General features: G+C 40.9%; 1 protein-coding gene and 1 non-coding gene across 2 annotated transcripts in view; both read right to left on the bottom strand.

Moving 5' to 3' along the window:
• The window catches only part of GPC3 (glypican 3), a 463539-nt gene that overhangs the window by 425826 nt on the left and 14259 nt on the right, over positions 1-23454 (bottom strand). Inside the window, exon 2 of the mRNA XM_027534191.1 lies at positions 4847-5008. Coding sequence (XP_027389992.1) covers positions 4847-5008 — 162 coding nt within the window. The remainder of the gene's footprint in view (positions 1-4846; positions 5009-23454) is intronic.
• TRNAG-CCC lies at positions 8605-8677 on the bottom strand. Its single transcript has one exon. It is a non-coding gene; the product is annotated as a tRNA-Gly (tRNA).

The raw sequence follows: 23454 nt of genomic DNA, 5'->3' as shown, positions 1-23454 counted from the left end.
TCCATGGAGAGCAGGTAGGAGAAAGCCTTCCAATACTGGATGAAGACAGCGTTTTTCTTCCTCTCTGCCCTGGTAGAATGGACCAGAAAATGCAATGAAAACATACCTGAACACAGCAGTGTCTTTGTGATCTAGCCTTCCATTTGTGTGTAAAATACACCAGGTAGGGGCCTTCCGAGAAGATTTCAGAAGCTTAAAAAAGGATTGCTCATGGAAGTATTGGCATTTCAAACAACACAGCTTCATATCTATGAATGCATAAAATAAACCTCTCTTTCAAAGGGTCCTTTGCCTAAGTGCTCTCTCACCTGCGCACTGGAGCTGCTTCAGCATCACCTACACTTGGTAAAAGTTGTTAAATTACATCAGGAACTCCGGCTTTATCTAGGTTACTGTCTGCAATGGTAATGCATCATTTATCTGGCCCATGTGGGGTAAAGCAGCCACAAAATGAACTGTCTAGATAATACTGCATGCATATAGTGTTTTACAGTTTTCAAGACATTTTCGCATATATTACCTCTACTCCTGAGGGAAGCAGGACTGTAATTATTGTCTCCATTTTGCAGATAAGAAAACTGAGGCTATTAGAGTCTAAAGAACCTCTCAAAGACATAAAGCCCATAAACAGAAAACCAGAATTTAAATTTTTCTGACTCCAAGTCCAGCATGTCCTCCTTCGCCTTTCAGCACCAAAAATATTTTTAGCCATTCAAAATGGAAATATTCAGGGGAAAAAATGAACATAACTTGATCTTTCCCTATCAATTCATAGCCATCACTAGGGACATTAGTTGTTGGATCTACTATAACCTAGGGGCTATGAGGCACGTAGCAATATAAGCCTCTATAAGATGCTCCCAGCTGCCACATTCAATGGGTACTCAAGTCACTTTTATGTCCTCTATTCTTACTGTCACTCGTTAACTTCTTGCTCCTCATATGTACTTTCCTCTGGCAGTCTTTCAAAAAACGCTTCTAGTTAACTGCTTATCTACTAGTGACTAGAAAACTAGAAAATCAAGTTTGTAAAGACTGTGCATAAATGCAGAACAGTAGTAGGCTCTGAACAAGGACCCAGGAGCTCTCAGATGAGTCAACTACCTAAGCAGGAGCTTCATTTTAGGTGCAGAGATGTTTTCTGCTTTACCCAGCATTTCTCCTCTCTGATAGAGAGACTTCCAGTTGTGAGAGAGGCAACTTCCAGAAAAGCAAAGTGTTGCTACATTCTGAAAAGTATTCTCACTCCAAGTCAGTGGTAACTTGGGGAAGACTGGCATCCTCTACCATACAGAAAACACCTGGACATACCCCAAATATTTCCTGGGTGTGTGTGTGCTAAGTCACTTCAGCTGTGTCCAACTCTTTATGACCCCATGGACTGCAGCCTGCCAGGCTCCTCAGTCCATGGGATTCTCCATGTGAGACTACTAGAGTGGGTTGCCATGCCCTCTCCAGGGGATCTTCCCATACAAGTTTTAAATTCTACAAAGAAACCAGAACCCAAGGCTTGAAGATAGATAGGTGGTGGAGATATGATGAAAAATTCAGAATTCTATCCCATTTTTCTTCTCAAGGACCACAAATCCTGCAACTTCTTAATTTTGTTTTACCTCAAGCACACTAAGAACAAGGAAAACCATGTCACATGATGGCTTGGAAAAAGCTGGGCATCAATGAGTTTCCTCATCTGTAAAATGGAGATGATTACAGTATGAACTTCATAGGGCTGCTGGGAAAATTGAATGAGAGATAATTATGTAAAAGTAAGCATCATATAGTAGGCACTTAACAAACTGTTACTATCACTATTATTATTATCATTATCATCATCATCATCCTCATTATTAGGTAGTGGAGAAGAAAAAGAGAAAAGGAAATCTACTTTAAGTGAAGGGGTTTTTCAAAAAGAATTAATTAAGCAGAAACAAAAAACGATTGTGTTGCCCCATTTTACTTAGCACATCAAAGTAAATTAAATTTAGGAAACGAGGCAATGCAAAGATTGAAAATAAAGAACAACTTTTTTAATGCTTCAATCATTATCAAAACAACATTAGCAGTAGAGCATTCTAACCACTGCAGCAAAGGACCCCAGGCTCATTTATGAGGGCAAAGGCTTCCTGCAAAAGAAGACATAACTCCAAATCGAGGCAGTAAGGATTGCTCGTGGAACTGTGCACATATTTGCAGAACGCAGTCACTACTTAATACCCCCAATGTGGACTAGTGAAGGAATCCTAAAGAGATTGTGGATGTAGGCCAAGATCAAGATGCGCCTTCTTCAACTTCATGTGGTGAAAACAGCTAACATCAAATTTCACAGGAGTGAAGTATTGGAGCAATTTTCTCAATAAATTGTTCTACCAGAATCTTGGGGATGGGGTGTATTTTAGAGAAAAAACAACTGTGCTCCCAATTTAAATTAATTGGAATACTAAGTAGCTATAAGAAAAAAAGGGGAGATACTCTTTTTCTCAGTAATTAATAACACATCATCTCGTAGCAGTCCCTGATTTCAGTCTTGTCTCTCCAAACAAGGGGACAATCGTACAAAAAGGATTTGGGGCAATGTCTCTACAAGCATGGTATAATTGCCTCGAGGTCTAGGACCATGTTCTATTTTTTTCTTCTGGGGTTTATTTTTTCGAAAAAATAAACAGGAAAGGAGTAAGAAGACAGAATGAAACAGATACCAAATGAGTACACATGGTGGCAAGGCACCAGCCTTGAGAAGGTGGCAGCAGCAATGAGTTTACACGTCAGTTGTCTCCAGGTTCCTTTGCTAGGGTTGTCCTGCCTGTCCCCACAATTTGAGAAATGATGTCTCTGTCTGTGTGTGTGTGTGTGAGAGAGAGAGAGAGAGGACAGCTAATAGGTATTGTCCACCCCCCACCACCATCTATTCACATGACAAATGTTCAACTTCCATTCTAAAGCAGCCATGGTTGGAAACTAATCCAAAATCTTGTCAAAACTTTCTCTCCTGCTCTTGTGCTGTTCCAGAAGCAGAAAATACAACATGCAAAATGCAGAACTGGATGGAGATATGAATGCTGACATGCAAGGTCCTCAGATGGACAGCCGCATCAGCTTACTCTGCACTACAATACCAGTGTGATCACGCCACCACCCCGCTCCAGCCGGGCCAGGAAAAGGTAGCAAGATAACATCTGTGAGCTTGGTTTCTCCAGAAATGAAACAAATCACAAATACTACATTCTAGAAAAGCACCTTGACACCCCACAGAGTAAGATTCAGCCTTCCTTCAACTCGATTGTCGGTATCACATCACTTCTCATCACCCCACTTTCACCCAACGGATCAGCTCCAAAACTAATCTAAGAAGTACATGAATGGTACATGTATTTTTAAAATGAGCTTAAATTATTCATTCTTTTGCCAAATTGTTAGTCTCAACAAACTCTTCACAAGAGTCTGACTGCATAAATAGCTTTAACAAATACTTCAAGCTTCTGTATTATACTTCATATAATCAGCCCAATGTCCCCTGAGGCTTTGACCCAAGAAACTGTTGTGAACGTATGTTTTATTAGCTAATTTGAAAAATTTTTGTAGCTAATTCTAAGTATTTCGTTACAATAGACAAAATAAGCTATAATCAGCCCACCTTACAATTCAAACAGGTTAATTCTTATAAAGGTGCCATAAATCAAAAGAGTTTGAATGTCAAGTAGTCAGAAGTGGTTTTCTTTTTTCACCTGACCCCAATTCTCTCCTTGTGGGACAAGAAGGCAGCTCATTCCATCTGCTTAAGGAAGGATAGAAGAAACCTCCAATATCCATAATTAACTTTCCTTCACAGAAAGTGGTGTAATGAAGCAAACGCTCGGCAAGTCAGGCTGTCTAGGTTCAAATCCTACTTTCCCCATTTATTAGTTGTGTGACCTTGGGCAAGTTACTTAACCACTCTGTGCCTTGAGTTTTCATCCATAAAATGGGGAAACTAATCATACCACTATGGCTTCCCTGGTGGCTCAGAGGTTAAAGCATCTGCCTGCAATGCGGGAGACCTGGGTTCAATCCCTGGGTTGGGAAGATCCCCTGGAGAAGGAAATGGCAACCCACTCCAGTATTCTTGCCTGGAGAATCCCATGGACAGAGGAGCCTGGTGGGCTACAGTCCACGGGGTCGCAAAGAGTCGGACACGATTGAGCGACTTCACTCACTCACTCATTCTTCACTCAATAATGCTACTTACTTCAAAGGGTTTACTGTGAGGCTCAAATGGGTTAATATATGTAAAACACGTACAAGAGTACCTAGCACATAGCGCTACACACATATTCGCTATCACTCCTAGCTATCCTTTATACACACATAGTAAGTACTGAGACTCAGAAAGAAAGGAAAGATAGCCACTCACACAGATGAGAAGATGTGGAGCCATTAAGCCAGTTTCTCCCTCTTAAATGAAAATAGTCCCAGTGGTCAGAAAGAGTTTGTGCATGTTCCACAAATATCCAACTAACTTGTGCAGAAAACTGGTATTTAAGTAAACTTTTTGGTGTTTTAAACAAGTTTAATGGGCTAGTGGAGAAAAAGTACCATTTACTCTTTCTTCAGAGATTTATATCCTTTCCATACAGGTAAACAGAATATCCTTGGACAATGATTTTTGACAATACCCACCTTCCCAAAGACTGTAATGTGGCTTCTCTAAAAACCATGTTTTTCCTTAACCAGAATCTCTCATTGGGAGGTTTTTATATCAAGCATTAATACTGGAATGGTAATTTCTAAATTATACTTAGCATGTGAAAAGCCCAGTGCCCGAAGAATGATGCCATTGCACAGCACATCTCAAATGATGCCCAGAACTCACCTTGGAAAACTGCAGCATTCTGAATAATTAAGAACTTGAGCTCCATACTTGCAGACTGAAGCAGTTGTTCCATGTTCAATCGTGCTGTTAGTTGATACTTTTCTTCCATCTTTCTTGAGCAGCATGTTGGGCCCTTGGGGAGACACACTTGCAGATCTGATCCTGAAACAAGTAAGTTTTTCATGTTTCAGTAAGCAGAATGTCACACACACAAGGCAAATACAGCAAAACAATGCGTTTCTTTTAAAATACAGTAAAATCTTGATTATTTAAAATTACAGTTTATCTTAAATAATCCCTGATTTCTCCCAGTTATCCTTATGACTGAATCTTTTTGAATAACCATGAGAACTTATTGCCTAGGTTTGACTCATAAATTCTGCATAAACTAATTTATAGCACAAAGTATACGTCATTGAACACCAATATTTAATTTGCCTGTTAAAAGATCAGTCTTCACTCCTACAATTTCTTTTTCATGACTATAATTTATGAATGAGAACACAACCAAGACGCAATTTTCAAACTTCCAGTTATGATTTCCAAGTGAAATGTATGTCTGGCCAATCCCATGCTTCTAACATTAGCATACAGACAATCACCAAAATCCCTTACAACCCCAACAATTCTAGCTCTATCACAAATGCCAAACTCTTGTTCCTCTGAATTTCTGAGCCACCTCTTCACCACCTCCCAAAGGATACATAATGCCTTTTTTATTTTTGTATCTTGATAAAGATTTTCCAAATGAATCATCTTCTCGATTATTCCAAAATTAGGGAATCAGAACCTTTTCTTCTCAGTCCTTACTCAATGTGACACTTTGCAGTCCTCACAGTAAACCAATCCCTATTTAAAATTCTCCCCATTCCTTGCTTTAGTGAACCTACTCTGAGCCCACACATCCCCATACACCCACATACACCCTCCTACTGCTATGGCTATTCTTATCTGTCTTTTCTTGCTTCCTATTCTTCTGCCTAACACATAAATGTTGTTGACTCCCTTTCTCATTCTCTATCTCTCTCAACCCTGATGATCTGATATAACTCCTATGACTGCTGAACTCTCTAATCCCGACTTTACCTCTCTTCTCAGCTCCCAAATCCCACATTTTCAAACTACTCTATGGGAATCTCAAATTCAGCATACCCCAAACTGAACTCAATATATCCCAGAAGCACAAACACAAAGTCTCCTGCATTCTGTATCTCAGTTAACAATTACCATCTACCAAGTTTCTCAATGATAAAAACCCCTTTTTCTGTTTTCTGCTCTTCACTGGTGACTCAACACATTCCTGTATCCCTGGAATTCATCAGTATGTGAAAGAAAATTGAAGCTGTGGGAGTAAGAGTCATTCAACAAATGTTTTATTGGGTATCCACTATGTGCCAAGCACTGTGGATATATAGCAGTCCTGTAACAACCCTGCCCCTGTGGAGCTTATATTCTGGGAGGCAACAAACTGCATATGTAAGGTCAAGTAGTGATAAATGCTACAGATTAAAAAAAACACTAAGTAAAGGGAAAACAAACTGTGGTATATACATACAATGGAATACTACCCAGCCATAAAAAGAAATAAACTATTGATACATGCCACCACACGGATGAACCCCCCAAAACATCATGCTAGGTGAAAGAAACCTGATTTTAATATTACCTACTGTATGGTGATTGCGGCCATGAAATTAAAAGACGCTTACTCCTTGGAAGGAAAGTCATGACCAACCTAGACAGCATATTCAGAAGCAGAGACATTACTTTGCCAACAAAGGTCCGTCTAGTCAAGGCTGTGGTTTTTCCTGTGGTCATGTATGGATGTGAGAGTTGGACTGTGAAGAAAGCTGAGCGCTGAAGAATTGATGCTTTTGAACTATGGTGTTGGAGAAGACTCTTGAGAGTCCCTTGGACTGCAAGGAGATCCAACCAGTCCATCCTAAAGGAGATCAGTCCTGGGTGTTCATTGCAAGGACTGATGCTGAAGCTGAAACTCCAGTACTTTGGCCACCTCATGCGAAGAGTTGACTCATTGGAAAAGACTCTGATGCTGGGAGGGATTGGGGGCAGGAGGAGAAGGGGACGACAGAGGATGAAATGGCTGGATGGCATCACCGACTCGATGGACGTGAGTCTGGGTGAACTCCGGGAGTTGGTGATGGACAGGGAGGCCTGGCGTGCTGCAATTCAGGGTGTCGCAAAGAGTCGGACACGACTGAGCAACTGAACTGAACTGAACTGTATGTTTCCATCTAGAAAGTGAAAATTCACAGTGACAGAAAGCAGTTCAGTGGTTGTTGGGAGAGTCGGAGGGCAAGGAGGGGGTGAGAGTGAGGAAATTTGGGAGAGTGATTGGTATGCTCGTTATTTTGATTGTGATGACTGTTTCATGGCTGAAGGCATATGTCAAATTGTCAAAGGGTACCCTTAAAATATTTGTGGTATGTCAATTAAACTTCAATAAAGCTGCTGATTTTTTTAATGTTTAAGGAACAAACTAAGAGACATAGGGGATGTAGTGGCTGCAGGGATGACTCTATTTATATAGGGTAATCAGGGATGGTTTCTTTCACAAGGTGACATTTGAGGAGAAGCGAGAACCAGGAGGGAGTCCCATGATTTTATATCCTCCACCAGTACTAGCAAATATTAGGGCTCAATGAATATTTAAGTCTAATCCCCTTCTTCTGTAATTCCTGTTTTTCTCAAACTTTCCCTTCAATAAGCATTTGTTGAGCTCCTTCTGTAGTGGCCATGAATATGGGCATCTCAGACCTTCTGCCGCAGGGTGTATAACTAACGACCCCAGCTGCTGCACTCTGCATTCACTGCCATGTTATACCTATGCCACAATCCTTAGGGGCTGCTCCCAGCCAATGACTGAGCATGGCAAAGGTGCTGACAGGCATTTTGGCTTGAGGACTCCCCACTGACCTTGACAAAACTTCCTTAAAACTGCCCTGCAGTTTACATTCTTTCTACTCAATCCTCCTTCCTTCCCTCTCCCCTCTACAGGGGTCAGACCTACACCACAGTCAAATGGCTTCTCCAGCATCCTTCAATTCCCTGCTCATTTCCTTCCCCAGTGTTTTACTCAATAAATTTCTTGCACATCTAGTTAACATCTGCTTCTCAGAGGACCCAGGCTAACATATCTTCTATGTGCCAAGCACTGTGCAGCTTTCAACAGGAAAAACGTGGACTGTCTAAAGGGGTTAAGAGATGAATACCTAGTGCATATAAATGAGTGCAATAAAGCAACATCATTAGCTGGGTTGACAAAACACATACATGGGATATCCCCCAGAGGGGGCACACCCCCAAAGTTCCATGAGGTGGTTGGCAAAGTAACCTAAGTGCATGTGTGTTCAGTCATATTCAACTCTTTGCAAACCCATGAGTTGTAGCTCACCAGGATCCTCCATCCATGTGATTCTCCAGGCAAGAATACTGGAGTGGGTTGCCATTCCCTTCTCCAGGGGATCTCCCCAACCCAGGGATCAAACCCATGTCTCTGGCATCTCCTGCATTGGCAGGCCTGTTCTTTACCATTGTGCCACCTGGGAAGTCCTGGCAAAGTACAGTTTCATAATAAACATCAAATCTTACTGAAGTGAGGCTAGAAAGCATATTCAGACATTCTTTTTAGAATATTTATATTTTATTTAGCTACGTTGGGTCTTAGTTGCTGCACGCAGGATCTTCGATCTTCATTGCAGCATGTGGGATCTTTAGTTGTGACATGTGGGATCTAGTTCTCTGACCAGGGATTGAACCTGGGCCCCCTGCATTGGGAGTGCAGAGTCTTAGCCACTGGACCACCAAGGAAGTCCCCATATTCAGACATTTTAGACAGCTTTTCAACATCTGAGGTGTTGTTTTCAGTGGGGGGGATTAATTAGCCATAAGTTATCAGAAAATTGATTATTACAATGTCTCATTTCCCTATGAATTCCAGTTAATCATGACCTTAATGTATGTGTCCAAGTTTTGTTAATTTAGGAATGAAATTAATCAAGTTCAACCTCACATAAGATCACTGTTGGAGTTCACTGTATTGACTCCAACCTCTCCACTTTCCCCTCCTCAAGGGAGCTGCTGACAAAAGTAGTGAAGGAGAGCACAGATAACATGTATCACCGACCCTAATCCAGCACTGCGATTTATAGTACTGGATGGAAAGGTGATATTTAATGTGTCAAAATACAGTTTGGGGTCTGGAGACACAGAGTTCAGATTTATCTCCTATAAATGTCAATCTCATGTACAAGCCTTAAACCAATTTTAATAGGGTCTAAGCTCAAAGGCTTTATTATTATCTTAGGAAAAAAGAAAAAATAAAACTGAGCTCTCTAGCTCATGGTGTTCTTTCTATATGAAGTTACAAAATGTAATGCTTTTCTAAAAGCAGAAACTGATGCAGTTTACTGGACCAAGAAAGGAAAGAGTCCCCTTGGGGACATGTGGTTAATCTAGAGTTAAACAAGGGTAGTTGAGACTGATGTGTAGATATGAAAAATCCTACATAGCAGGCAATTTCCGTATACCAAGTTCCTGTCCATTTAGCAAGGTTTAATTTATTTTCTTAGTAAATTGATACCCAAGTAATGTGTGTTTAAAATACCTTTATTTGCATACACTCTTAAAATTAAATGTTATCAATAAACTCTTTGTGTTTCTAAACCGGTGTTTCATCACTGGTGAAGATTTCCAGTTTTCAAGAATGCTGGAGTTTATTTGGAAGGGTGGCTGTTAGTACTGCTTTTCTCCCACCAGCTCTAACCAGTGGGAGTCATAATATAATAGGGCTCATAGTTTTTCTTTGTGAAGTACCCTGAGCACCTTACTATAAGGTAACAAACTGCCACTCGATGTACCAACAGAAGCCCAGGAACGGCTCTTTAAATTACCATGACCCCAATTTGGTTTGCCTTAATATGATAATTCACAAAGTAACTTAGAGCAAGCATAGGGGTAACCGTTCCCTGAGTTGATCAAGTCTCATCATTGTACAGACTCCCACTACCTCAAGAATTTGTTTAGCCAAAATCTTTAAAGGACTAAAATCTTAAATGAGAACTTATGGGAAAACATGTCAGATGTCATGAAGAAAGGTACTTATTATATCCAAATATAAGAAATGTATATATAGCAATATTTATCCTCCCTCCAACTTATCACTGCCTGGTTAATCAATAAACCAGTACAATTGATCTGGGGGCTAAGAGTGAGCTATAGATTGGAGGAAATAAAACATCTCTAAACTGATAAGAATTCAGGATTTCCAAACCACAAAGGAGAAAAATAAATGCCAAAGGGAAAAACATTTTCTTTTAAGTAAATTTCATATAACTCACAGGCCAGGTTAAAATAAGCCTCCGCACATGACAGCATAAGGAACAGTGGGCCAGGAGAGCTAGACATACCTAAATTAAATGACAACAATGAAATACAATCATTTTAATGCATGAACAAGCACAGGAAAGAAACAAGACAGAAAGAATGCACAAAACAGAAAGAAATACAGAAAGAATTTAGAGAGGAATCCTCATCAACAAAACAAAGAATTACTCTGGGAACCAAATGCCAAGTGGGATGAATACAAAGTAAAACCCAGGGCAGATGACTAAGGAGGCACACTGAGAACTGGTACACACTTGTGTGAATAAAAGCAGAAAGGCCAATTCAAAATAAGATGCAACCTACAAAAGACGTAGTAAGTAGCAAAGCATTCCTTAAGTATGTCAGGAACAAAAGAAGGTCCAGGGGAAAGTGCTCCTTTATTAGGTGGGAAAGAAAAGTAATCGCGGGCCACACTCGTCAAAGAGGTGTTCTTTTTTTTTTTTTTTTTTGTAAAAATGGAATTCAGCTGGGAAATGGGACTAGAGACAAGCAGTATAGCATGGGATGGAGATAAGGAGAAGACTTAGCAATTGACTATTCAAATGAGTCACAAAGGTTCAACTCTTTAGGGCTTAATAACTTGCATTCCCAGATGCTAAAAGAAAAAAAAAATTAAAGTCATTATGGGGCTGCTAGTTCCCATTTATTTTGGAGGATTAAAAAGTACCTTCATACTATAATCTCCTCTCCTAGATTTTCAGTTCCTGAAGAGCAGAGAATGACTCCCATCTCCTTTGGGATGCTCTGTCGATCTCAGCCAGCCCTGTGCATGTAGCAGTGATTAATGAGGGCTGCAGACTGAGAGCACTAGAAAAGAACTTTCTGTCTGATCGAAAATGGAGGGGTGGAGATAGACAACCCTGAAAATGTTACATCTGTATGCTTAACTTTGATCTCTGAAAAATATTTTAAAATTCCATAAAAATCAATTTCCAAACACCTTGAAGATTCACAAATAGATGCTTCACTTGAAGGAGCTATGAAGTAATTTATTCCTAGTTATTTTGAGACAATGTCTTGCTTGCACATTGGGTCCAGCTCTGGGTCTTCCAACTGAGAATGGATATTTGAGTTATGGAAGCTCTTCTCTGGAGGATTATTCCCATGTGTATCCAAGCTGGGCACCTTTACCAGTTGCTTCCCCTTCCAGAGGCTAAATAGCAAGAAGTCCACAGCAGGCTCCCTCCTGTGTCCTCTTGTGTAAAGGGATCTCTTAGGTTTGGCTACCTATGGCCTTGCATTCTTTTATTTATTTATCTGGCTGTGCTGGGTCTTAGTTACATTCAGGATCTCTACTTGCAGTATACGAACTCTTCGTTGTGGCACGTGGAATCTAGTTCCCCAACTAGGGACTGAACCCGGGCCCCCTGCATTGGGAGCATGGAGTCTTAGCTCCTGGCCCAGCAGTGAAGTTCCCCAGCCTTACCTTCTTGGCCCATAACACAGACTCTTTCCTTCGGGCCTAGTTCTTGGTCTTTCTTTAGCTCCATTCAAAGACTTGACATTTTAGACTGCTCTGGATTCCCTTAGCTACCTCTGCCAGTACCAGGATGTCAGTGCCACATTCACTTGGAGACCCCATTCCAGGCCTAAGCCTGGTCTCTAATTGGAAGGGGACAGTGAACACTGTGTATGAGGCTATTTAAATGCATCTGTTCTATTGGATTTTATTCTAAGTCAGTTAAGTTTTAACGGCCTTACATCATTGTAAGACACTAGTAGGCAGGAAGGAGCAAAACACTTATGGCCCCTCTGGTCAAGTAGTTTACAATTCAGTCCTAAGCCCCACCACTTACCAGCTTGCAAGCAAAGATGGATTATTTAACCTATACATGCTTTTTCAATCCTTATTATCGACAGCACTTACCCCGCGAAGTTGTTGCAAGGACTGAGTAACACTATGCATATGAAGCTCTTAGCCTACTACTTGATACAAGGTAAATATTCAATATATGTTAAGTAAAATTAAAATAAACAAAAAATAAATTCATGCTAAGAGACCAGACTTTCACACACAAAAATAGCTAGAGAACAGTTAAAGCTGATATATGGTTAGGTGAAAAAATATGCAGTATATTTTCTGAGGGAATGGAAATAGTCTATATTTTAATCGGGGTGGTAGTTACATGGGTATATAAATTTGTCAAAACTCAGTAAATTCTTCACTCAAAATGTACTTTGTTATTTGTAAATTATATTTCAATACAGTTGATTTTTTAAAATATGAAATATAGACAACATTTGCTATATAAGTAAATGCTCACCAGAGGCTCTAGGGGTCAAACAAGACTTCCAAGAGGAGGTGGGGCTTAAGCTAAACAGTAAAAGATGAGGCCAATGGGCGAAATGTGTTTGGCACGAGTGGAAGAGTGGGGCAAGTCTAACCCGTCTGGAGAAAAGCTAGAATCTGGGGTGTAGCTAGCTTACCAGACAAGAGGGGCCAGAGTCTGAAAGGCCTGGAATGGAGTTAAAAGACTATGAGCTTGACTGTACAGACAATAAAGAACCCCGCTGAGTCTCAAGCAGAGGCATAATATGATGAAGGGTGCTGTCTAGGAAGATTAGTCTTAAAGCTTGAAGTTGGGAAATGGGCGAAATAACCCCTCAAGGTCACTTCCAGCCCTCTGATTCTCTAATTACCTTTATTATGTTCTACATATTGGTTTATTTTACTACACTGCAATTTTAGCTAATGACCATAAATTGTCAAAAATCACATTTAAAAACACACTAAAGAACAGAAGAAATATTAATGCAGACCTTTATCCTCATACTTTTCTAAAAGCAGATAGAACATATTCAAACAGCAACAGAAGAGAATAAATCGTCAGGGCTCAGTAACAATGAAAATTGAAATCTTTTCCATATATATATGTATGTGTGTGTGTGTGTGTGTATGTGATGATTTGACATATTTTATTGCCAAGGTCTGCTTTATGAACAGCAGACTTTTTTGCTAACAAAAGTATGTTGTGCTAAAAGTAATAATGCAATATTACCATTAAAGTAATATTAAGCAAAGAAATGAATGATATCCAAAACTGGTTGCTTCATGACTTATTGGGAAAATAATAGATGCCTATTTGAATTATCCAAAGGATTAAGTGCAGATTGCTCTACTAATGAACCAAAAAAAAAAAAAAAAAAAAAACCATATCAACCATTTTTAAAAGGTTTTTTTTTAAACAGAGGACAAGTCAATTTGCCATCCAAAAATATTAACTAATTTCCTTAGCATATAATAGTGACTTGCTGTTAGAACGGTGCCTTTTCCCCTAATTAATCATTATCTAAATCAAATCTTACACGCTCATTAATTTCTTACTAATCAAGATAGGAATACAGATGAAAGAAATGGCTGCATTTGAAACCAATGGGGAAGTGAGAATTGCTGGTAGAAGAAATTGTCTTAGGGAACCCAGATGAAGGTTATTCTTCTATTATTTAGCCTGAAAGAACATGACCTTGCAGAGGGCACACCTGGGTATCACGAGCTCAGACTTTAAATCAAAGATCATGCCTGGGGCCGCCACAGATTCTGCCTCTGTAAAAGGCAGGCCAAAAATGTCGCTACCACACTGGAGTACTGGGAGTTTAAAGCAACCCTGGAGATAAGCCATTCTCTAAGCCTGAGAATTAAAGAACGAATTACCTTTATCTCTACTGCCAACTGTCAATTAATTGCGTATCATTTCATGCCCAGTAAAGGCTGAATCCCTTGATTGCTACACTCTCCCACAAAGAGGTTCTTTCTGGACCACATTGCCAACCAGCCATCAACATGTGCTCTGGGAATACAAATTCACTGATTACATGCAGCCTGCCAAAGTGGTGAACAATTCATTCATCCAACATTCACTGAATGCCTACTCTGAGCTAGGGTCTCTGCCCAACTCAAGGAATACAATAATGAACAGGGCATAGTCTCTGCCCTGGAGTTCATAGACTGGTCCAGGAAATGGACTCCCAAACTAACAGGAAACCTCTAGATCACTCAGGACATCTCATTCACCTTTTCCCCCTATAGCCAACTGTCACTGGTTATAGCTAAGTCGTCTCCAACTCTTGCAACCCCATGAATGGTAGCCCGCCAGGCTCCTCTGTCCATGGGATTTTCCAGGCAAGAATACTGGAGTGGGTTGCCATTTCCTTCTCCAGGGAATCTTCCTGACCCAGGAATCGAATCCGGGTCTCCTGCATTGCAGCCAGGTTCTTTCCCAATTGAGCTACAAGGGAAGCCCGCTCCTACTGATTCTGCTTTTTAAAAAATCCCTCATCATTCCCCTTCTTTCCATCTCTGCCTCATCTCCTCACCTCTTTTCACTTGGAAAACTATTACAGCCCCCAAACTGGCCTTCCTGCCTCTACACGCTCTTCCATCTAAGCCCTAGAGAGATGTTGCTAACATATACATCTACATCCTTCTCCTTCTTAAAACAGAGCAAGTGCTCAGGGGTGTGAAAGGGGTGGCATACTCAGGCATTGCCCAGCAAACTGGTAAGGCTAGAGGCAAAAGTGAGCTGGTGCAAAGTGGCTGGGGCCAGATGAGGAGGAGTGATATGAGCCCTGCCACAAGATGATTCCTAGTTATCTTTGGCTACTTTTTGTTTTGTTGTCTTTTTAAATACTTTTTCCAGCTTTACTGAGGTATCACTGACTCTGAGTTATCTTTGGATTGGATTCTCACAGGAAAGAGTGTTCGTGGAAGCAGAGATGTCCTCCATCCTCCACAAGCTGTCTACCCTTTGAATTCCCTCAGCACTCCACATCCTTTACACAGACACTTCTCACACTGTGTAACTTGCATCATGGTTATATTTGCATGCCTTATCTTTGCTAGATTTAAGTTCCTTAACTGACTCATCTTTGTATCTCAAGGGGCTCACTGAGGTTTGGGCTTCACGCCCTCCCCTTTGACTTGGAACCAATGCCAGAACGTCAAGAGAGTTCACTTTTAAAGGAACTAGGTCAGACCAATTGATGCTACTAGAGCAACTTGTGGAGAAGGCAATGGCACCCCACTCCAGTACTCTTGCCTGGAAAATCCCATGGACGGAGAGCCTGGTGGGCTGCAGTCCATGGGGTCGCTAAGAGTCGGACACGACTGAGCGACTTCACTTTCACTTTTCACTTTCATGCATTGGAGAAGGAAATGGCAACCCACTCCAGTGTTCTTGCCTGGAGAATCCCAGGGACAGGGGAGCCTGGTGGGCTGCCGTGTATGGGGTCGCACAGAGTCCGACACAACTGAAGTGACTTAGCAGCAGCAGCAGCAGCAGAGCAACTTGTAGAACAGTATTCCAGAGAAAATGAAGAGTGCTCAGGGCCCAAAATGGAGATCTCTCTCTCCTCCTCTTTTCCCCTCTTCTCTTCCCTGCACCCTCCTCCCACCCACCTATATTACTTCAACAGGGGAAAACCCTAATAAAAACAAAATAGGGGTGGAGGATATACCAATTGGGATAAAGAATCTTTAGAAATCTGCCAGAAGAACTAAACCAAGGCAATTTTCCTGTCTCCCCAAGTCGCTCTTTCACTAATTGCTATTCTACTCAGATAAGTAGCAGAGAGCCCATATTTTAGGAGATGTATAATTTTTATTTTTCAGATACAATCTTCAAACATGTAGACCTGAAGCATAGCTGAGAATTTCAACAACCTAGGCCCAATCTAAGTGCTAGGCCATTCCCCCTGTGTATGAAATCACACTGGGGCAGGGGAGAAGAAAGAACCCTCTGTATCATGACTAAAGTGTTATTATAACTCAACCAAAACCTTTTCAAATCTGGGCCTCACTAGATGACTGCATAGATAATTTCCGGTCTGAGAGTCTAAGTTTCCAACTATAGGTTAATCGATAATCACTGAGCCCATTCTAGATTAAGAATTGTTGTTTAGTCACTCAGTCGTGTCCAACTCTTTGCAACTCCATGGACTGTATCCCACCAGGTTCCTCTGTCCATGGAATTCTCCAGGCAAGAATACTGGAGTGGGCTGCCATTCCCTTCTCCGGGGGATCCTCCCGACCCAGGGATTGAACCTATGTCTCCTGAAGCTCCTGCATTGCAGGCAGATTCTTTACCACTGAGCCACCAGGGAAGATCAAGACTCAGTATACCTAACCCTGAAAAAGCAACCTTTTGCTTCACAGATGTCTCTGGTTTGTAAAATCCCTGTACCTGATGTTTCTGCAAACCACAAAAACTAGACTGAAAACACACCAACCACCCTGACCCTACAGATCCCCTGAAAAGGATCTGAAAGGTTTTTCAAGTGGTTAATAAGCAATAGTTGCCTTCTTATGGCTAAAGTGTTTAGAAAAAGATATATTTTTATGAGAAAAATCCAACCCAATAAGGCCAAGAGTTAAGACACCAAGTCCATGCTGAATAATAATATGGTAGCCTACTCTGTTTCAGAACTCTTCTTCTGATCCAGCATGACTAGGTAAGTCATTTCACTCCCATTTAGAAAGTGGGTTAACAGCAGTTGAACCTACATCCCCTTCAGGAAACACACTGAAATGTTACAACCAAATTTAAGCTTCCCTAGAACAAGCTACCCTTAGAGTAGAAAGCTCTGGTAAATTGGTATGATTCAAGAGGCCCTGAAAGTTCTCTTCTATAGTAGATTGACTGGTACCCCTAAAAAGATGATGTCTACCTCCTAACCCCTAGAACCAGTGAATGTGATCTTATTTGGAAAAAGGGGTCTTGAAGATGTGATTAAATTAAAGATCTCGAGATGAGGTCATCCTGGATTAGCTAGGTGGGCCCTAAATCCAATGACAAGTCCTTATGAACAACACACATACAGAGGAGATATAGGAAGAACAGAAGGCCATGTGAAGACAGAGGCAGGGACTGGACTGATGCAGCCACAAGCCAAGGAAGGCTTGGAGCCAACAGAAGCTGGAAGAGGCCAGGGAGGATTCTCTTACAGCCTATGGAGGGAATTCAGCTGATACTTTGAGTTTGTACTTCTGGCCTCCAGAACTATGAGATAATAAACTCACTTGTTATAAGCCACAAAATTTGAGGTAATTTATTATGACAGCCCAAGGAAACCAGTACACCCTCCTCTCTACCACCTGTAAGTATCTACCTATGTGTGTGTGGCCAGTTGCTCAGTCGTGTCTGACTTTTTGCAACGCCCTGAACCATAGCCCGCCAGGCTCCTCTGTCCATGGGATTTCCCAGGCAAGAATACTGGAGTTGGTTGCCATTTCCTTCTCCAGCGGATCTTCCCGACCCAGGGATCAAACCTGCATCTCCTGCATTGCAGGTGGTTTCTTTACCCACTGAGCCATCTGGGAAGTCCCCAAGTATCTGCCTAGTAATGTCTCAATGTTCCATCATGAATGAGTTACTACTTTGATTAACAGTTTCATCAGGTGTTGTCTTAAAGTGCAACATTTCTTGAGTAATTAATTCTCTTACTCCAAATCTAAAGAGTTTATGTGGGAGCTTCCTTCAGCACAGGAAAGAGGGGGTGGGAGTTAACCCAGAACACCTGGACAGTCAAAGTGAAAGTTTTAAAAAAGATCAAAAGGGACAAAAAAAAAACAAATTTTATTTATGTTCAGCCTTGAGGAAGTCCTACTGACAAAGCCCAAATGTCACTTTAACAGCATTAGTCCCAAGCCATAAAACAGACGTCTTGCAGAAGCAAAAAACAATATTATTGCCTTAGTCCTTGGCTTATATTACAGAAAAGTTGTTAGAAGGGTGCTCAGACTAATCCAAATGCCTCATTCTCAGTGCTCAAATGTGTTTGTTATCTTTTTAAAGTATTTATTTATTTAGCCAAATACCAGGTCTTCGTTATACCACTCAGCATCCTCAATCTTCATTGCAGCGTGTGGGCTCTTTAGTTGGTGAGTGTGGGATGTAGGTACCTGACCAGGGATTGAACCTCGGCGCCCTGTATGGGGAGTGCAGAGTCTTAGCCACTGGACCTCCAGGGAAATCCCTGTTTGTTTTCTTAAGTCTGATAAATTAGATGTATTTCATATCCATGAAAAAAGAGTTTTAAGCTATTAGCAACCGAACAACCACAAAGAGAGCTGGCATATCCCATTGTCTTTCTTCACATTATAGGTGCCCTAGTCTTCCAGCACTTCTGGAGATGCTGTTTAACCAGCTCCCAAGCAAATCTTTCTGATGCCCAATTGCCCTTACTGTTAAGATGCTTCTCCCAGCTCTAATGGCTAACCTAAATTTCAGTTTCAAGCCATTGCACCTTGTAATTACTTTCTCAGCCACTGTAAATAATCTGTGCCCTCTATTTTATCTTTCCCCTTTCCCTATGATAGGAACCTGTGGAAAAGGGAGCCGGGTGCCTTGTTAGTACAACAGACACATTGCACCTGAGCAAAATGCAACCAAAAGAAAATCAAACCCTCACTCTTGATCCCTTAGTGAGAAGCAACGTTATTGATCTTTGCCTTTTTCCTATCCTTCAGCTGATCTGAGTGTCTACACTGACATGCTCTAGTGCTGTGGCATTTATGCCATCTTGGGGAATAGCTGTGTAAATGCTCCAGTAATTTTATACATCTTCAGCATACTGTTGTGTTAGAACTTTAGTATCTGAAGGACTGGGAAGGACACATTTTCCTCCTCCCCCTCCTCCTCCCCCGACTCTCATGTAATATGAATCAAAATCTTCACTAATTGGCCCTCCTCTTGTGTGTTACTGAAGTCTAGACTTGGTGGCAACCCCTTCTGTGGAAGAGATTTAATGAAGGTGAAAGTGCATGGGAGAGGAGTTGGCGAGCAAATCAGCTATAAGAAACTTGGAGACATGAGTTTGGAGTAAGCTGAGATCGGAAACTAAAGAATATTGTTTCAAACACACACATACACGTTGGTGAATTCACTTTGCCCTGAACTAAATGTTTCCAAAAACTGAGGAAATTTTAAGTTATTACTGCAACACATAAAAGATGGTTCCGTGATGCTCAGTAGTGACTTTTTTCCTCCTTGCTTTCTTCAGGAGCTACTAAAAACAAAAATAAATTACCCAAACAGGTGATTTGGGGATTGGCCTTCTCATTCCAGGATTTCACTGAAAAACTCAAAAACTGCTAATAGTAACTTCATTCTCCTGTCTGGCTAAGGATGATTCAGATACAGAGCTCTCTAGAGCCCAGTGTGGGCTCCGAGAGGCAGTGCCAGGAGGGCTCCAGATCAAGCTGAACGAACTAAGCCTGGATCTAGGACCTCCCTGTGAACTGCTAGTCTTATATGACCTGCCTTCAGAAAGCCACCAGCTCTTGAGACCACAGTAATTTGATTCGGGAATATCTGCCCCATTTAATTTTTACTTTCTTAAAAGAAAGAACTGAAATAAAGTAGAAACAATATGGGAACTATGGGGCCAATTCTCCCCAAACCACGCTGACCCTGCATGTATATCTAAAAAGTATAGGTGCTCAAGGTAGCTGATGCTACAGACAACTAGGGCAGTGATGGAAACCATTTGATGCAATCACTGAGGCAGATCAACCCAGAGATGATAACCTTCACTGAACAGGAAAATCAAATGCCCATAACCCCTGTCTGCTGAGCTACATTTGGGATGCAGCATTCCCACAGATTCAAGCCTTTGCTCTTCCCATGCCCTCCTCCTTACCCTCAACAGATACAGAGACCCCTCCAAGCCTGGTCCTCATCTGTCTCCATGTCTGCCTCCCCCATCAAGAACAGAGAGTAGAGTTGTTGTTGTTTTACTTCAAACCCCTAGTATCTAACATATACTGGATTCTCAAAACTGGTTTCAAAAATAATCCCCAGAAATGCTGAGCCCATCACAAGAGTAGTGATTAGGAACATGGCTCTTAAACCAGCCTAAGTAGATTTAATTCATTTTGTGGTTATTCAAACTTGGACAAGTCACTAAACCTCTGTAAGCCTCTGTTTCCTTATCTGTAAAATGGGAGAAATCATACCCACCTGGTAGTTCTATTGTAAAGATTAAATGGGATGTTGCCCATAAAGGGTTTAGCACAGCGCCTGGCTCAATAAATGTTAATGATTATTAGCACCGCCCCCAGCACAGGTGCTCAATAAAAACTTGTTGAATTGAAGTCACACCAGTGGGAATGAATAGCAGATGTGAAGGCAGCCTGAGCTCTTTTTTTTTTTTAAGGTTTTTCCTCACCTCACTATGCACTAGATGACCTGTGAGAATTTTTCTTTTTCTTTCATTTTTTTTCCTTTCTTTTCTTTTTTTCGAGAAACGGAATAGAATAGGGATAGTTAGGCTCCAGTTTTGCTGATCTTCAGTTTTTCATTCAGGGCAGAAAACCAAGTCTGGCAAAGTCAGGCAGATGATTTTCTGAAGAATATGACAAGGCTATTATAAATGCTAAATTAAAGTTGTGTAATGAGCATGAATCTGAATATATTTAAATTTCCTCTAGATCCAGTTATTCCAGCATCATCCTTATATATTTTTTAAGTGTGCTTTTTGCAAATGTGAGGAGATCAAAGCCCTAATAGATAGCAGAATTTCTTCAGGGGTGGGGGTTGGGTTGTAGGTGGGGAGGGGATACACAATTGTCATGAAAATTAACCCCTGAAAATGCACAGGATTTTATTACCCAATGGATGCCGGAGGAGATTACTAGATTTTTAAGGTCTTTGCTATCAAGAGAGCAACCTGCATGCCTGAAATAATTAAGAAGAAGAAACTCAATTATCTAGTAAACTGAAATTTCAAACCACCCTGCTTACCTAAATGAGAAAAGCTGCTTAGACTAAAGCGTCATTACTTCTATTTAGACAAGCCTTAGCAAAGATATACAAGGAGCTAAAGAATGGGACCCCACATTCTTCCCTAAGCCACAACAATGCCTGTTTATGTAAATAGGATTTTCAATAACGGAACGGAATCTGAAAAAAAATGTTTTCATTATTGTCTCTGAAAAAATGCAAATGCGGAAGATGAAAGTCAAGGGGCTTTCACTATGATGGGCACTGAATCCCCTAAAATATTTATCCTATGCGAGTCTGAGCCTGGATTCCAAGTGGATCTAAGAAACAAGCCATGACTCTTTTCTCCTTAAAAAGGTCTGAGTACAATATGAAGAATCACAAAGGGTTCTCTGACTCTGTGGCAAGTTGAGTGTGTATTTATTCAAAAACTCCGTTTCGAAAAGGAAGAAAAGTAGTAGTAGAGATCTATTTACCTTTATCTGGCAGCCCCTTCCAAAATTGGGGCCAAAATATAAATACCCTTGCCTCCATCATCATCACCACCTGACAATCAAACACTCCTGCCGCATGACCATAACAACTTCCAGGCACAAACTAAAAGCTCATTAAAGACTATATGAAGGCTATTTATAGAAGAACTAAACAAAGAAGGAAAGGACTACTAGCAAAATTAATTAGACTGTTCATGCTTTTGACAACTATTAACTATTTGTTTGAACTCAAGTGTCCAGCTCCTTTACTGACAGGTATTGATGACTATAGCGATGCCATATATCCAGAGTTTTTAACTGACCTTGTGGTTTTTTTTTGGTTCAAGAACTCTGGTTTTGACCTATACTCTGTATATCAGCCTTCCTGTTGCTGTTTAGGCAGCTGATAAGAGGCAGAAATCCTTCTTGCTCATTAGGCCATTAGCTGCTGTTAAGCAAAGGGCTCAGGGAGGGGGGTGTTCAGTGGCCCAAAGGAATGTGTCAAACTCCACATATAAAGCCAGCCCCGATTTGGGGTTAAGAATTTAACCTTAAAAGGTTGACAAGTCATAAATTTGCCTGAGGTTCATATATATGTGTGACTTTCACAGTTTATATTTCCTCGCCAGGACTCAAAGTCAAAACATGCCCCTGATTAATGAATGGTACTAATTGTTATTCCGGACTTGAGAGCATTAGTCTTTATCCAAAATATTTTCTTAAAAAACATACAATCTCATGCTTAAAACTCTTCTGGCTTAGGGGAGTTTGGATAACTGGTCAGGAAAAAAAAAAATAGGAAGAGGAGCCTAATGTTATCTGTTACTTGGTGCTACCATTTTGGTAGTCAAGATTGACTGAAAAGCTTCCATTTCACTGTGTCCATCAAGCAAAGTGCAAAGGAATGTCTTCCAAATCTAAACATGTGAGATAAAGCAACCATCTGTGAGTCCACACAAAAACTGAGCTGGGGCCCGGGGTGGTGAGGAGGTTGGGGGGAGGGCTAAAGTATCTTTAAGCACATTTTGTCTAACTTATCTTGTTAAATATTTATACATAACTGCATAACCTAACAACCTTGGCCAGGCTTGGAAGAGATAATAGATATAGGACAAACCCAAGATCCCCAAAGTGTAAACACACAGAAAAAAAAATACCACAGAATACTCCAATTGGAATACACTCTGTAACCTGCAGTCAAACTTGAAACTAGGCCACTAAAATCCTACAAATGAAACAATGTCCTGAAATGTGATCCCTTCGTCACGGAAAAGCAGACTAGTTTGGTTAGCCTACAATGTAGGTAGCAGTTCTACCCCATGTTAGCAGTGTTTCAAAGGGGCTCCCTTAACCCAAGAAAAAGGAAAGGCATTCCGTGTAAGAAAAGAGATTTTGAAGAACAGAGATGCAATTTGCATTCATTGAGAATTATGACAAAGTAAGAGTGAATGTAAACTATATTGCAACGATCAGAGGTATTCAAGTCAGATATATTTAGCCTTGTTCTATCTGTACAAGAAGCCTCTTAACTACTCAGAGTTCTTAGAAAGTGGAGTGTAAATTCATCAGTGCACATTTTAGACCTCTTCATTTCCAAACTAAGGAAGTGAATTTCACAATATCCCAAGAGAAGTAACCAGGTGCCCCAACCCAATATGTGGGCAGAAATGCAAAGCCTGTTTTCTCTCCAGAATGGCTGAGGGCAAGCGGATGTGGAGGAGGCAGAGGAAGACAGGGGGAAAGAGGGGAAAAAGGGAACTCAGAAGCAAGAGGAAAAGGAAACGCCACTTTAAAAATAGTGAGGGAAATACAAAGCATTCCACTCATCTTTTTAAGAGAACAAGAAACACAAAAGCATTCAATAAATATAGCAAACCATAAAACACCTTCTGTTCTAAACTATCACCACTTGAAAGAGTGTGCGGGTGGGAAAGAGGAAGGCGAAAAAGGAAGACAAAAGCACACAGAAGGCTCACTCTTCCCCTTACTGTGGGTGTCAGAGGAGCTTGGG

This window comes from Bos indicus x Bos taurus, chromosome X, assembly GCF_003369695.1.
Source record: "Bos indicus x Bos taurus breed Angus x Brahman F1 hybrid chromosome X, Bos_hybrid_MaternalHap_v2.0, whole genome shotgun sequence".
NCBI lineage: Eukaryota > Metazoa > Chordata > Mammalia > Artiodactyla > Bovidae > Bos > Bos indicus x Bos taurus.
Note: the sequence above shows the minus strand (reverse complement) of the source record. Positions and strands in the feature narration are given on the sequence as shown.